Source organism: Leptinotarsa decemlineata, unplaced genomic scaffold (genome assembly GCF_025532065.1).
Source record: "Leptinotarsa decemlineata unplaced genomic scaffold, Ldec_3_MD MMD2_tig00000505_RagTag_RagTag, whole genome shotgun sequence".
Lineage (NCBI taxonomy): Eukaryota > Metazoa > Arthropoda > Insecta > Coleoptera > Chrysomelidae > Leptinotarsa > Leptinotarsa decemlineata.
The window spans coordinates 17,306,734-17,324,020 of NW_027412549.1; the positions used below are offsets into that span (position 1 = coordinate 17,306,734).

The 17,287-nt window shown below is 31.7% G+C and overlaps 1 protein-coding gene across 2 annotated transcripts in view; it reads right to left on the reverse strand.

The window, feature by feature from the left end:
- Nucleotides 1-2,513: 2,513 nt before the first annotated feature.
- The window catches only part of LIMK1 (LIM domain kinase 1), a 61,002-nt gene continuing 46,228 nt past the window's right edge, over nucleotides 2,514-17,287 (reverse strand). For both annotated transcript variants that reach the window (XM_074174094.1, XM_074174093.1), the window contains 4 exons: nucleotides 13,770-13,953; nucleotides 11,463-11,622; nucleotides 10,548-10,738; nucleotides 2,514-3,910 (listed from right to left, as the gene is read on the reverse strand). In XM_074174094.1, the coding sequence (XP_074030195.1) occupies nucleotides 3,700-3,910; nucleotides 10,548-10,738; nucleotides 11,463-11,622; nucleotides 13,770-13,953 (746 nt within the window). In that variant the 3' untranslated portion in view covers nucleotides 2,514-3,699. The remainder of the gene's footprint in view (nucleotides 3,911-10,547; nucleotides 10,739-11,462; nucleotides 11,623-13,769; nucleotides 13,954-17,287) is intronic.

The following is a 17,287-nucleotide window of genomic DNA, read 5'->3' on the forward strand; positions in this document are numbered from 1 at the left end:
GGAGTTCGAAGAGAAAATCTCGATATCTTATCCATTTCTCCTCTTTTCTGACGATATTCGTCTCGCCAGGAGCTGAAAACTCCACGACAAATATCATTTTTCTCTGGTGGTCGAGAAGGACTACATCAGACTTATTAGCTTGTATGAGCCTGAGGGTGGGGAACGAATAGTTCCAATAAATTCGGCACTTCTCGTTCTCCACAACGAATTCAATATCCCCCGGAGCTATTATTATCATCATCCTCATAAGGATTATTCTCACAACGTTTCGGCAAAGTCTCATTTGCCATCTTCTGGTGATGTCTGGAGTTTTTCAACAAGACTAATTCATTCGAACTCTGTATCTCAATTTATAGGAATGGATGTTCCCATTTACCTGTGTTTGCTCGACTACCTGTTTTGACTCTATTACCTGAGCTGCCTCTCTTGCCTGTTATTCTACCTGAATTTTTTAAGATAAGAGCATTTATTAATATAGGAATCCTAATATACATAATACTGTTATAACAATCACATTTTGAAAATACAAGCAAAAGTATAACAAGGATAATAAAAATAAATAAAATCAGAGGATGGAGTGTACAACTCCCGATAGACCAATGAACTGAAAAGCTGGTATAAATGTGGAAGATATGTTAAACTCAAGCATATTTTTCTTTCAGATATTTAGTTAGACGGTTTTTAAAAATTAAAATGGAGTCACTACATTTACTATCATTGGGAAGTTTATTGTAGTCCAAGAGACCCTTGTGGAAAAGAGAATTCATTGTCATGGTATATTTTGTTCGGGTAACATATAAGTTCTTATTCCCTAGTGTAGGGTAATCATGGATTTCATTTTGATAAGTTATGAACTGGTTGAAATAGATAGGAAATTTTCCAGTAATAATTTTGAAAATGAATATCATGGAAAAATAGGAAGCCTGTCTTTTACAGATAGCCAATCGAGAACCTGAAGCATGGTCATTATAGGGGTGTATCTATTACATTTTAGGAGTATACGCATACATCTATTTTGTAGTTTTTGCAAAGAGGATATAGAGTTTGCATCAAAAAGGTTGAGAAGTGTTGGACAGTAATCAAAATGAGGTCGAATTATCGTATTATAGACTGTTAGTGATGTTTCAAATGTCAACGTGTTACTAATTCTTGTAAAGTTAATTTTTTCAATAATTTTGTTATGAATGTGATTAAAATGTTTTTTTAGGCTCAGAGTGTTGTCTATCATAAATCCGAGGTATTTGAATTCCTCAACCAATTCAATTGTTTCACTATATATTTTTATGTTTATTGGTTTTTTGTCGGTTAGATTATATTTATATTGAGTGGTTATGATCATTGATTTGGTTTTGTTTATATTAAGTTTCATTTTATTGATATTGAGGAATTCGGATATTCTAATAAGCATATTATTAATTTTTTTGACAGCATTCGTTAAGCTGATATCGCTTGCTGTCAGCAAAGTGTCATCTGCAAAGACGTTTATAAATTCACAGTCCTGAATATAATTGATGTCATTTAGATATAAAATAAACAGTAACGGACCTAATACACTACCTTGTGGAACAGCGGTATTGATGGCTTTTTTTGTTGAAATATAGTTGTTTACTTTAGTACACTGTGACCTCTCTTGTAAATAACTAGAGAACCAATTGAAAACGTTACCAGTCAAACCATAGTACTGTAGTTTCATAAGTAGAATTGAAATATCTATAGTCTCGAAAGCTCGTTTAAAATCAAGGAACACTGCTACAATGTACCTATTTGCATCCATATCAATTTTCCATTTGGATAGTGTTACTTGAAGAGCAGTTTCACAGAAATGACCAGCCCTAAACCTTGATTGGTATTCCATTAAAAGTTTATTTGTATTGATGTAGTCAAGAATTGAATATTGTCATGTGCTGAGTTTCGCTTCTGGGGTTGAGCGGTCTGTTTGCTTTTGTGAAGCAATAAAACGGATCTCCATGTTGTTGGTAATCTTTACGCATCATCCCTCTTGTTCATATTACCATTTTGGATAGCCTCTCTGATTGTTAGAGAGTGGAAGTTTCATTGCTTGCTACTATTTTTGTGTTATCGAAATTGATGTTGTTTCCGGTTTGCAATACATGTTGGAACAGAGATGTGGTGACTTTTCTCTTCACTGCTAGTTATGAAGCGTATGTTGATTTGCCTGTTGGTCTGGCCGATGTAAGTTTTGTTACATCGGCCAGACCAACAGGCGAATCATGAACTTTTCAGAAAGGTGCAAACCGACTGAGTATCACGACCAAACATTGACGCTTGTTCACAAAAAAGATTTGAAGCTTCAAAAACTTATTATTATATGCCAGCGTTCGACAATATAATAGGTAAGTAAAATGGAACCAATGGAATTTTGAATGATGAGCTACCCCTAGGAATTGCATGTTGAAAAGTTTGACTTCGTAAGCATCTGGTCAACTCAATTTTTTCAAATAAATAATTTTGTACATTTTTTTCAATTAACCAATAATAATAAAACATGAAAATGGTGTAACCAATCAGTTTATTCAGAATACAATTGAATTACATAATAACATTTAATACAACTTCGCTGGGAATTTTGTTTTTACAATTTTCAGTTTACTTTCATGAGGCACAATTCACTCCCAGTCAATATTTGGGCCAAAATCTTTAATTTCTTACTGTCGAGTAGAACTTTTCTAACTGAAAATCAGTGATAACATTTTTACTCATAGCCATCATTCAAGTATCGCAATATAAATAACTACCTCACCGAACATTCAACATAAATCAAGCTTTACGGAATATCTCAATCACTTATTGGCATTTTCACAAGTCAATCCATTTGAAATCAATAAACTTCTGAATTTTCCCTATAATATAATCAATAAATTATTTCAATATGAAGATATTCTAATATTACAACAAATTTTCTAATCGAAAAATAGATAACATGCCCATTCAAATGCTTCATGTAAGATCACAAGATAAAGGTTGAATGGCATCTAAATATACGTGTTGAAAAACACTTCTCTTTGAGAAAAAGCAACAATTATCGATATTATTATAAATAATTTCAATTCAACTTCTGATTACGGCTGTACACAAAACAAAAAATCATTTTGATGGATAATTCAATAAAAACTACAAATAATTCAATATAAATACCTTTCAAGTCTTAATATCTTTGCAAAAATGTTGATGGCATTCTTTTTCTTGCAGTGTGTGAACACAAGTCACCAAAACTTCATTATTTTCATCGACCATTGTGGGTATTTTATGTCAATAATCATATTTTATTTTAAAGAAAAAAAAGAACGTTTTCAATAATGGGTTGAATAAAAAAAAATAAGCTTTTACGTCCTGAGTCACTATTGAAGAGAACAAAAACTGGACTTGTGGTTCGTGGTCAAATGGAACCTAAGAGGACGAAAGTTATATTTCGAAGCCTCAGTAACGAACGATTACTTAGAATTCTAGAAATAATTTCGTCACCCCACATACCACTGATGATGTCTGTCGCAGCAGCAGACGGAACTTTATTAAGTTGAATCATTCATCGTGGATAAACGACGAAGTATATTTTAACAAATAAAAAATGACAACAATATATTTTGCAATGTAACAATTCTATCCGTTATATAAAATTCGATTTCCACCAATTTAATGAGATGCTCCTAACTCGGTTACTATCTACTATAAAAATTACAATTAATTAGCCAGCCATGGATGATATTTCAGAGATTCCTTGGACCGATCTCCATAGTCATATAAAACTTCATCGCCTATCTTAATACTGTCTTTGGCTAAAAGTACCAGCCTGGGTTTATTGTCTACCATGACGGTTTTTGTTGTGAGATTTCCATTTCTTGAATGATTCACTAGTCGTCCTAACTTACCGGATTCTGCTGTTGCATCAATACTGCAAATAAAAAAAAATATACACTACAAATTATAATATCAAGAGATTATTCTGGTGCTTTCAAGACAGTTGTTTGGATTGTATTTATAAACTGTGAGCAACGTGATCGTTTTCTACAGATCAAATTTCAAACATTTTTCAACACAAACCATTCCATTTCGATTATACAGGGTGTTCCAAAGAAAACATCAATTTTTGTTTCGAGTGGGTTCAATTTTGATACAAAATTCATACTGAAATCTTCACACACCTGCGAGCATCAGCTACCACCTCCGATAATTGGTTCATTCGTTATTGAGAAACTTGATGTTGAATGTTTTATTCAAGAAAAAATCAACATTTGCTTCACCTTTTTTTCATTGAGGTAAATCGAAAAAAAAAAAACAATAGGAACAGAATTACTGAATATTGACCTCCACTTCGTAAATTATTGACTAAATCCACTCAGAATAGTATCAAAGGAACTAGAATTTCACGCAGCAAAAAATGTTTATTATGCCCTCATAGACTCTCACAAAAAAGTGCGGTACGGTATATCTGTGGAGCAAAGTGGAATGATCCTTGTAAGCCACTGTGTTTAATGCATGAAATTTTAACTGTGACTTCATTGTTTATTCTTGAATCAGTATGCCTTATACACAAGAACAAAGGTACCTTTACTTCTCCGCCTCACCACAATACTAGACAAGCTTGCCAATTAAAGCTTCCTATCCCAACAAGTAGTCAAATCAAGAACTCAATTATATATAATGGAGTAAAAATGTATAACAGATTACCTAAAAATTTAACAGAATTTGTCATGCTACTATCTTTAAGGAGAAACTTGAAGACAATTCTGGTCAAAAAGGCTTACTATACATTAAATGAATTCTTTGAGGATAACCTCGACACATAATAATATTCTGTATATAATTACATATTATATATTCTGTAATATAATTACAGAATAGCACAAACAACTGGGCCAGTTATAAAAAAATTAGAAATGAATATATCAATTTATTAAAAAGTTAAAAAGCAAATTACTATTTCAATAAGATAGATTTAAATGAGAAAGATCCAAATAAGATGTGGAAAACTTCAAAAAGCCTTGTCAACTCAAGGAGAAATGTTAACTGCTTCAGTAGAGCTTTTGAATTTGAATACAATGGGGCCATAACAAAAGTTAATGATAAAAATGATATTGCACAGAATTTCAATTTTTATTACATTGAAAGCATTGAAAATATTTTAAATACTATTGATACTGGACCAGAATGGAGTAATTCGCACTATTTTGTATGTACCTTCTCTGAATTTAAATTAATTGGATTGTTTGAGTTAGCAAAATTGGTCAATGAACTAGACAACAAATAAGGCAGTGAAATAATAGATATGAGGTTTATTAAATCTACTTTTGGAGTCATTGGGCATGTGTTACTTCACTTTATTAACAGTTCTTTATCGTATGGAAAGCTTCCAAATGACTTGAAAACTAGTAAAGTTGTACCAATACAAAAAATTCCAAATTCCATAAAATCATGTGAATTTCGACCAATTAATACATTACCGGGAAGTGAGAAATTACTAGAATCTGTCGTATATAAACAATTACTGAGATATTTGAATGTCAATAATATACTAATGTCAAATCAGTCTGGCTTTAGGCAAAATCATTCATGTGAATCTGCGCTGCAGTTAACAATAACTAAATGGAAACAATCAATAGACCAAGGGCAATATATAGTGGCTGTGTTTTTGGACCTCAAACGTGCATTCGAAACAATTGATAGAAGAATTCTTATAATGAAGCTAAAAAGAATTGGCATTGATGGTAATGTACTTGATTGGTTTATTGATTATTTGTCAAACAGAAGCCAGATCACAAAGATTGACAACTATTCATCGACTCCTATATTAAATGAATTTGGTGTGCCACAAGGAAGTGTCTTAGGACCTCTCTTGTTTCTGATATATATTAATGATATAAGCTTTGCTCATAACTGTGATTTCATAAAATTATTTGCTGATGATACACTACTTTGCGTTACCAATAATAATCTAAATGAAGCAATTTGTAAAATAAATACATCATTGGAAACTATGACAACCTACTTGAATACAAATAAATTGAAACTCAATTCTGCTAAAACTAAGGCTATGATTCTAACTACTCCCTTCAAGTATGCTAACCTTGACATATCTGAATACTACATTAATATTGAGAACACAGAAATTGAAATCGTTATTGAATTCAAATATCTTGGTTTTATGCTTGATAACCATCTCACTTTCAATAAACATTTTTTGTATACTTGTAAAAAATTATATTTTTTCAGTCGTATATCAGCTAGTCTCTCAGCTTCCTCTAACATTACTGTATATAATACCATCATAAAGCCACACTTTGATTATTGTGCAAGTTTGCTCTATTCATTAGATCAAAATAAAATATCAGCTTTACAGAAACTGCAGAATAGAGGTATGCGTATAATATTAAAATGCAACCGTTATACAAATATATCATTAATGCTGGATCAGCTTCAATGGCTCTCCGTGAGAGATAGATATTATCTAAATACAATGATTTTCATTTTTAAAATTTCAGACAATCATCTCCCTACCTATTTTAATGACTTCATTGTTTTCAACTCTGATATTCATAGATATTCTACAAGAAATAATGCAAATTTTTATTTACCTAGATGCAATCTGTCAAATACTATGAAGTCCATGTTCCATATAGGGGTTTGAACGATTTCAATAAATTACTGAATGATATTAAAAAAGCTCAGACTGTTAAGGAATTCAAAAAACGCCTCATCAGATTCATACAAATTGTGAAATGAATTTGATACCTATTTTATATTTTATATTGCTTTGTCTTTAGAGAAATTTATATGTAACTACCTGTATACTTATTTTTATTTGTATTTTTTAATATTAGTCTTGTTAGAAAGTTAATATTTTTTTAAATATTACTACATGTAATTTTGTATGTAAATTATGTTTTTCAATTTTCAATAAACTGTTATTATTATTACAAATTGTGAACTGAATTTGATACCAATTTTATATTGTTTTGTCTTTAGATAAATTTATATGTAACTACCTGTATACTTATTTTTATTTGTATTTTTTCAATATTGGTCTTGTCAGAAAGTCAACGTAAATTTTTTTTCTTAATATTTCTACAAATAATTTTTGTATGTAAATTAGGTTTCCTATTTTCAATAAACTATTATTATTAAACTATTATTATTAAACTATTATTATTAAACTATTATTATTATTATTATTATTATTAGATACTGTTTGTGTATGTGCTCATTTGTGTACATTAGTAAATTCATATATTTACTTAACAGTTTATTAATATTTATAGTCATTTTTTTAGCAGAAAAATATTTGTCGACAAGATGATTTCTTATGAATATTTGATGTTTCAGAAAAACATCAAATATTCATACCCTGTTATAGTCTGCATGAATTTTGCATTCATCGATACTGAACTACAACAATCTTGTATATTCTTTATATGTACTATTTTTGTGAGTTTGTGTTTATATTTGTACCTGTTTTTACGGTTGTAGGTATGTGATGATTGTCAGACCAATGATTATGTACAGAGCAATTGATTCAACAGCAAATGGCTTGGGCGAAGCCCTCTGGAGTAGAAAGACAAGGTTGCCTGGCTATCTCTGCCGAATTTAGCACCACACCGTCAGCGGTCATGGAAAGAGAGGCTAAATGGATAACATACATAATTGTACATCTACCACTTTCAAAGTATGTTACCAAACAATCATTAGATTATATCAGGGATACTCTACATTGTTCAACAAGTCTACTTATAGGACACTGTTGTCATAATCATCATATGCGGAGACTTGGGCTGTCAGAAGACAGTGTGTGCCATGTTCGGAAAATGATGAAACAGCAGAGCACATGTTTTGTGCCTGCCCTGTCATAGACAGAATATGATTTTCAGAGTTTGGGGAAGTTTCATTCTTGCCATCTGAGATAACAGATTACTCAGCAAATAAGATAATCAATTTCATTAAGAAGCTGCATTATCTGACCATAAGGCGGTTTTAAGTTCATTTGACATCTGCTTTACTCAACCAAAAGTACATAAGTATGGGCGAATATACAGCAAAGCAAATTTTGATAAATTCAGAGAATCAGCAAGTTTTTTACAGTGGAATAACATATTAGACCTAGAGAAACCCTTCCAATCTTTTCCTGAACATCATGTAACACTTTTCCATGAGTCCTTCCCTTTACAAAAACTTCGGGGCAAGCGTAAAACAAAGCAATGGTTGACGACTGGAATCAAAACATCATAAAAAAATTTAAGATGCCTGCATTGTATGAGAAAATACACTAACGCAGCTTTTTTCTACACATACTTCACTAAATATCGAAGGATCTACAGGACAATTATTAAATTAGCTAAGGAAAATTTTTACAAAAATAAAATTAATGAATCTGATAATAAACCCAAAACCAGCTGGAATATTATAAATGATCTAAGAGGCAAAAACTACACTAGCAAATCAGATACTGCTCTAACACCAAACGAATTGAATAAGTATCATTGCACTGCTGCCAGTAAAATAACAGAGTATAACAAAAAATACTGACTCGATGAAATACTTTGGCAACTTTACCATTTCTCAGTCAATCTTATTTTATGATACGGATGTGAGTGAGTTAAAAGAAGTCATGTCATTAATTACAAATAAAAAAACGCATGGAATTGATGAAATTTCGGAAAGAGTTCTTGAAAGTCTGCCAGAAGACGCGCTACATACCCTGGCCACCCTGATAAATGATTCATTTCAGAGAGGTATATTCCCTGACTTCCTCAAAACTGCCATTGTAATTTCCGTACATAGAGGTGGTGCCTTAGACGAGCCAGCAAATTTCAGGCCGATTTCTCTTATACCCGCACAGTCATGTCATAAATTACAAATAAAAAAACGCATGGAATTGATGAAATTTCGGAAAGAGTTCTTGAAAGTCTGCCAGAAGACGCACTACATACCCTGGCCACCCTGATAAATGATTCATTTCAGAGAGGTATATTCCCTGACTTCCTCAAAACTGCCATTGTAATTTCCGTACATAAAGGTGGTGCCTTAGACGAGCCAGCAAATTTCAGGCCGATTTCTCTTATACCCGCACAGTCATGTCATTAATTACAAATAAAAAAACGCATGGAATTGATGAAATTTCGGAAAGAGTTCTTGAAAGTCTGCCAGAAGACGCGCTACATACCCTGGCCACCCTGATAAATGATTCATTTCAGAGAGGTATATTCCCTGAATTCCTCAAAACGTCCATTGTAATTTCCGTACATAAAGGTGGTGCCTTAGACGAGCCAGCAAATTTCAGGCCGATTTCTCTTATACCCGCACAGTCATGTCATTAATTACAAATAAAAAAACGCATGGAATTGATGAAATTTCGGAAAGAGTTCTTGAAAGTCTGCCAGAAGACGCGCTACATACCCTGGCCACCCTGATAAATGATTCATTTCAGAGAGGTATATTCCCTGACTTCCTCAAAACTGCCATTGTAATTTCCGTACATAAAGGTGGTGCCTTAGACGAGCCAGCAAATTTCAGGCCGATTTCTCTTATACCCGCACTCAGAAAAATAATTGAAAAAATCGTGAAAATTAGAATAACAAAATTCTTTAAAAAAACATATTATAATATCACATCATCAATACGGATTTCAGGAAAAAAAAACTCGAGTGATGCCGTCTTTTCATTTCTCCAAGAAATATACACAAATGTCAACTGCGGGGAGGCTGCAGCCGCCGTGTTCTGCGACTTCAGCAAAGCTTTTGATTGTGTTGATCATCAAATACATTACTGGCTAAACTATACCATTATAGCTTCAGAGGAGTTGTATACAATTGGATAGAATCCTACTTAAAAAATCAAAACTTCATCCGTTTCTGATAAAGTAATAGTAAACTGTGGTGTACCACAAGGGTCCATTCTGGTCCCCACCCCTTTTTTTTTGTTATACATAAATGATTTGATGAGAATGGATATCTCGGGTAAATTTACAAATTTTGCAGATGACACCACTATTCTATGGCATGACAAACATACTATTGACCTGGAAAGAAAAATAAACTGCGATATGCAAAAAATAAAAAGTTGGTGTGACTAAAACCTCCTTGCTCTCAATGTTTCAAAAACCAATATATTATACTTCAGGTGTGATCTTGTATTTTATTTATTTATTTTTTTTCTTATTGTTAAGGATTTTTATACTATATGTTGACTGACAAATTGTACCTTTTAGCATTCAGTGTTTTATTTATATAAGTACTATGTCCACAAGAATTCCTTGTTCTTTATGACAATAAAATATTGATTGATTGATTTATGGATTAACAGGTTGCAGTGGAGAGGCAATTACACTCACTCTGTTAGAACCTATCTACCGTATAGGTAGATAGGTATAGGTTGCTTTGCAAATTGGACGCCCCAAAGCAAAAATTGACGAGTTCTCAAATGTTTGTACACAACACGTCTGTTTCTGAAATACAGAGGAGCCAAGTTTCCATTGGAAGGGAAATTTTATAAAAAATATAAAACTATTTTTTATGAACTGTATACAAAAAGCGGCTTACCAATACTGTTGATCATTATATTTGAAATAATACATGTAGCATCCAGTATTTTGGTCACGAGCATATTTTTCCTCCCTCACTTTAGCTTCGATTAAATCGATTAGATCTCCAGAATATTCAACAACAAAATCCCCCTTAGTGAAGTCTTTCGCTGCTACTACACCTCTTCCTTTGTCTTCAAAAATCCTAACCTGGAAAACAAAATAGTTGTAGGAAATAAATTATAATTGGGGAATCATTTAAGTAGATAACAAAAATATTCATTTATCATAAACAATATCAGAGCTGAAACAAGATTATCCTCAATTTATATTGATATTCAACCATTCTTCAGATTAGAATAAATTTGGAAATAATAATGACAATAATAATAATTCTTTATTTCCACAAAGACAATATAAAGTTGTATTGGAAACTGTCAACACAATTAAATAGAGATACTGAAAATTGATTATAGAAATTAAATGAGGGGATAGTAAAAGAAGAACAGACTAAGAATTATTAAAAAATTCTGCTAGTGTATAATAACAATGTTTGTTTAAAATTATTCAGTTGCTTTGAAGCCATCACATATTCAGATTACTGTAAATTTTTGGACCAATGTATTCTGGCCCAAATTAAGTCACTTTCGCAATTGCCAGATAAAGCTGACTTTCTATTCTTGTGTTGTGGTGGTTGAATCCTCTTATTTAATGTAAAATTTGACTGAAACCGGTCCTAAAAATAAAATAAGTTGTGGAAATTAGACAAAAACTGATTCCATTCATTTCATTAAACTGTCTACAAGAATCTCTTTGGAAAATATTTGCCCTAAATTTTTTCTGGCAATTGTGAATACGAATAACCTATATTTTATATAAAAATAAATTGTGTTTTGAATCGACAGCTTATATTATCAAATAAGACAAAAGTTACCTCTAGCCCTTCTTCTTTTTCATTTTTCAGTGCTTCTTCTAAGTTCCTCTGTTTTTCTTCTTGAACAGTCTTCTGAGTTTTGCGACTTGACCTCCGTTCAGGAAAATATTCAGTTAGTTTGTGATTATCTCTTTCTACATTTTTGCCTTTTTGATTTGTCCTGAAAAGTGTTGGAAATCAATAAATCATTTATAACATTCACTGAATATTTTTTGACAATTTTGACAATAATTTTTGAAACAACAACAGCTAATTTAGATTACGACAAGGCTGAAATGTTCAATTCTTTTTTCATTGATTGTATAGTATCAATTAAAAATAGTATTCCCTTAGCCCACCCTTGGACAAACCATAACCTTCCAATAATTGAATCCACTCTGGTAGTTTTTAAGCCTTTATCCTTGAATGAGCTAAAAATTTTAGTGAATAGTTTTCAATACGTCACTTACTACTGGTGTTTTTCCTCATCAGCTTAAAACAAGTACAGTTGTACCAGTTCCCAAAATAATAAATACAAACGAGGCTATTAATTTCCGACCTATCAATACATTACCAAGCTTGGAAAAAGTACTTGAATTAGTTGTGTACGATCAAATTCTTGACTACATCAATACAAATAAACTTTCAATTGAATACCAATCAGGGTTTAGAGCTGGTCATTCCTGTGAAACTGCTCTTCAAGTAACACTATCCAAATGGAAAATTGATATGGATCTATGATTTTCAACGAGCTTTCGAGACTATAGATATTTCAATTCTACTTATGAAACTACAGTACTATGGTTTGACTGGCAACGTTTTCAATTGGTTCTCTAGTTATTTACAAGAGAGGTCACAGTGTACTAAAGTAAACAACTACATTTCAACAAAAAAAAGGCAACAATACCGGTGTTCCACAAGGTAGTGTATTAGGTCCGTTACTGTTTATTTGATATCTAAATGACATCAATCATATTCAGTACTGTGAATTTATAAACGTCTTTGCAGATGACACTTTGCTGACAGCAAGCGATATCAGCTTAACGAATGCTGTCAAAAAAATTAATAATATGCTTATTAGAATATCCGAATTCCTCAATATCAATAAAATGAAACTCAATATAATCAAAACCAAATCAATGATCATAACCACTCAATATAAATATAATCCATTCGACAAAAAATCCATAAACATAAAAATATATAGTGAAACAATTGAATTGGTTGAGGAATTCAAATACCTCGGATTTATGATAGACAACACTCTGAGCCTAAAAAAACATTTTAATTACATTCATAACAAAATTATTAAAAAAAAAATTCTTCTTTACAAGAATTAGTAACACGTTGACATTTGAAACATCACTAACAGTCTATAATATGATAATTCGACCTCATTTTGATTACTGTCCAACACTTCTCAACCTTTTTGATGCAAACTCTATATCCTCTTTGCAAAAACTACAAAATAGATGTATGCGTATACTCCTAAAATTTAATAGATACACCCCTATAATGACCATGCTTCGGGTTCTCGATTGGCTATCTGTAAAAGACAGGCTTTCCTATTTTTCCATGATATTTATTTTCAAAATTATTACTGGAAAATTTACTACCTATTTCAACAAGTTCATAACTTATCAAAATGAAATCCATGATTACCCTACACGAGGGAATAAGAACTTATATGTTACCCGAACAAAATATACCATGACAATGAATTATCTTTTCTACAAGGGTCTCTTGGACGACAATAAACTTCCCAATGATATTAAATGTAGTGACTCCATTTTAATTTTTAAAAACCGTCTAACTAAATATCTGAAAGAAAAATATGCTTGAGTTTAACATATCTTCCACATTTATATCAGCTTTTCAGTTCATTGATCTATCGGGAGTTGTACACTCCATTCTCTGATTTTATTTATTTTTATTATTCTTGTTATACTTTTGCTTGTATTTTCAAAATGTGATTGTTATAACAGTATTATGTATATTACGATTCCTATATTAATAAATGCTCTTATTATTATTATTATTATTAAACATTATAACAAAAAATATTGCAATGAGTAAATGAGACAATCATATTATAATCACATATATAACTTGAAATCTCAGACGCTTGAGAAAGCTTTTGTATAGCGAAATACTTGTCGCGGTTTTTGTAAAACCCTTCATAGTGAAAATCATACAATAAACTGTAATAATGAGTTTTGATTTCATTGAATTAATCATTTCTATCATTCTATTGAAAGTATTCTTTATGTAATTTACATTTTTTTTCGTAAAATATTTCTTCACATTACTGCAGAAACAACCACTTACCTTCGTTTTGTTTTCGTCGCAGGCTGAAACAATCTAATCAAAGATTTCTTGCAATCTTTGCTCTCCGAACTATCACTCCTCAGTTCAATTCGGTGCGGAGTTGGTGGAGACAATAATTGGTCACATGCAACTTTTTTTATACTCCTTGTTTGAATCACTGGCGTGGTTTGTTCAGCTGGCGTAGCTGAAACGATAAATAGATATGAACCGAACAGAAACAGAACATGAATTTGTTCGTCTACTAGATAGATAGATAGATAGATTTTTATTTGGTCTAGTTACGAATATACATTTGTGACAAGCCATAGACAGTTGGTACAAATTAGTGTACAAATAGAGAGAACAATATAGAAGCAGCATTAAATATAAATTTTGAAAATGATTTACAAAATAGTTAACAAATAAAGAATCGAATTATAAAAAAAAGATACTTAAGTATATAAATAGTAATGTAAATAGTAAATTAAGGCTACTTAGTCTGAATATGTACTTTGCATGAAATCAAGTACGGAATAAAAACAATTTCGTTCCTTTTGAACAAATTAAAATTCAATTCAGTCACATTATATGGAAGTTTGTTGAATAATTTAACGTCCAGAGAATTTCGTAATGACATTTCAAGTCGAAATCTTGGCTGTCTGAGTTGTCCCGCATTTCTAGTTTCATAATTATGATGATCTAAGTGTTTGGAAGTTGTATTTTATTTTTATGTGTTCCTAACCGTGAATAGAAAATCAACATACAGGGTAAAGACATTATTCCCAATATTCTAAAAAGTGGTTGACAATTGTGCGTCAAATGGAGCTCCACCTATAATTCTGATGGCTTTTTTCTGCATGCGAAAAGCTCTGATCGCGTAAGTAGATCTACCCCAAAGGAATATCCCAAATGAAAGGTGACAGTGAAAAATGGAATGATACGAAATGAGAAGTGTTTTATGGCTAAATGCTTTTTTCAACTGGCGAAGTAGAAACAACTGTGTCGAGAGTTTTTTACAGAGATGGTCAATATGTTTATCTGTTTATTTATTTACGGCAATGCCTATTTTTCACAAATAATTAACAAGTTTAAACATATGTATTTAACAGTAATCTAAGGTAGATTTAAGAAAAAAATCTTAAAATAAATAAAAAAAAACGTAAAAATAATGAATTAAAATCTTTTCAGACTTTAAAAATGTTTCTAAAGAATTAAAAAATTCTAAATCTACATTGAATGTATTTGCAAGTCTCAAAATTCTACCCACAGATTCATTCCGGCCATAGTTGGTGCAACAAAAGGGTACTTTGAAGATTTGACTCGTTCTGGAGAAATGATTCTACCATTGATTATTTTATGAGTTAGTGTAAGATCTGCTTCTAATCTTCTATGAGCCAGAGTATTCAAGTTAAGAATGTCCAATATAATTTTATAGTCATATTCACCAATATGATATCCCAGTTTATATGCAGAGTACCTTAAAAACTTATTTTGAACACTTTCAAGCATATCAATATCCACATGATATGAAGGGCACCAAATTGTGGAATTTTGTTCGATTATTGATCTAACAATTGAACAATATCTGATTTTTATTGAAGTGGGAGATATTTCATTTGCAGATCTAAGAATAAAACCTAACATTTTTAGTGCTTTAGATTACTTCTAGTGCAAGATCTGATTCTAATCTTCTATGAGCGAGAGTCTTCAAGTTAAGAATGTCCAATATAATTTTATAGTCATATTCACCAATATGATATCCCAGTTAAGTCATTTACAAATAGGTTGAAAAGCAGTGGCCCTAAATGAGAACCCTGTGGTACACCCGATGAAACTGTGATTGAGGAAAATACTGAGTTACCATATTTTACAAATTGTACTCTGCAGGCTAGATAATTTTCAATCCATTTCAGAATGTTTTCTTGAATATCCAAAGCGTTTAGTTTATGCAACAAGGAATTGTGGGTTACTCGGTCAAATATGTGATTCCCATCGAAGCGACTCATCTATAATTATACCCAATAATTTAACTTTAGCTTTGATTACCTAGAGCAATAAAAACTTCGACATCTCACAAATTTTTCAGACTACTTATAAACGTTAATAGCTGAAATGGGAGTTACACTCTGAAAATAATAGTTTTAAATTTAAAAAATGTATGTTCACTATTAAAGGCGTGAGGAGCTAAAAAATTATTCAATGTCTGCTTGAAGCGTTTGATGTTTTTCAGCTTTGGATTTCTGTATCCATTATTGACATTTTGTCTAGCACTAATGAAACAAAACAATTAATGGATATTTACAGATCTTATAATTGATATGTAGTGAATAATGGTATTCCTACCTGAGGAGTAATCAATAGTTCTACTCTCATTGATCATTTCCTAACAAATACACAAAACAAAGTACACCTCTTCATTACAAACTCTGCCATCAGTGATGATAATATGTACATTTCTTATATTGAAAAGAACGACTCAAGTAGACCTAAAGATAATTATATCGAAGTGAAAAAATGATACCAAAAAACTAAAAGAAAAACTAGCATATTTGCATACTAGAATTCATTTAATAATAATAATAATATGTTTATTATCGCATACACTGATATACATTACATAGAGTGCTATCAAAAATAAACAAGATAATCACAGAAGCCATAGAAATCTATATCTTGTTCGTGATAAGGATACATTGTAATTAACTGTATAAATACTTAATCTAACATTGAAAGATAATGAATGATGAATTAATCAATAACCTTATTAACAGAGACAGTAGACAACTACTCCCCTGGCTAATACCACGAAGGACGTTGGATTATATCCGACAGGCGTCAGTGCAGGAATCTTCACAGAAAATTTTCTGCATATGCAATTGGCAATACAACTGAAAGAGTCGACCTTCAATTTTGAAACGGGCACACTTGCAGACCGGTTTCGGGCTCCTTAGCCACTCGTCAGTGCAAGATAGTAACCATCATCAACCTAAAGTCAATGATATTCCATAATTGAAAATGGGAATTCTTTCAGAGTATTTCATTCCTCTTCCTAAGTTGGAGCGAAACAACAAAAAGTCACTCCATCTAGTGGACGAGGTACTAACCAACTGCATATCCGTAATTTGCCCGATTCCTCTGAATAAGGAAGAAAAACTTTCTTATTAGTCAGTGGCTATGCTTGAAGACTGGCAGTACACAAATCTAAACAAATGAACTTTAAATAATGTTCAAGCCAGTCTCGAGTATACCTACACAGTAGGTTGAATGGACTGACGCCTATCAGAAAACAACTACTTCCCTGGCTAATACCACGAAGGACGTTGGATTATATCCGACAGGCGTCAGTGGAAAATATAAGTTTGAATAATCAGAAAACTGATTATTTATCTGAAATTTGCGAAATAATCAATGATCATTTTGTTGCGATTGGAAAAAAATTATATTCTGCCATTCCAAATATTTCAAGACGACCTAAAAGTGTCTCATCTATATTTTTCAGTCATGTTGAGTAAGTGAACGTAAAGAAATGAATTTTTTGT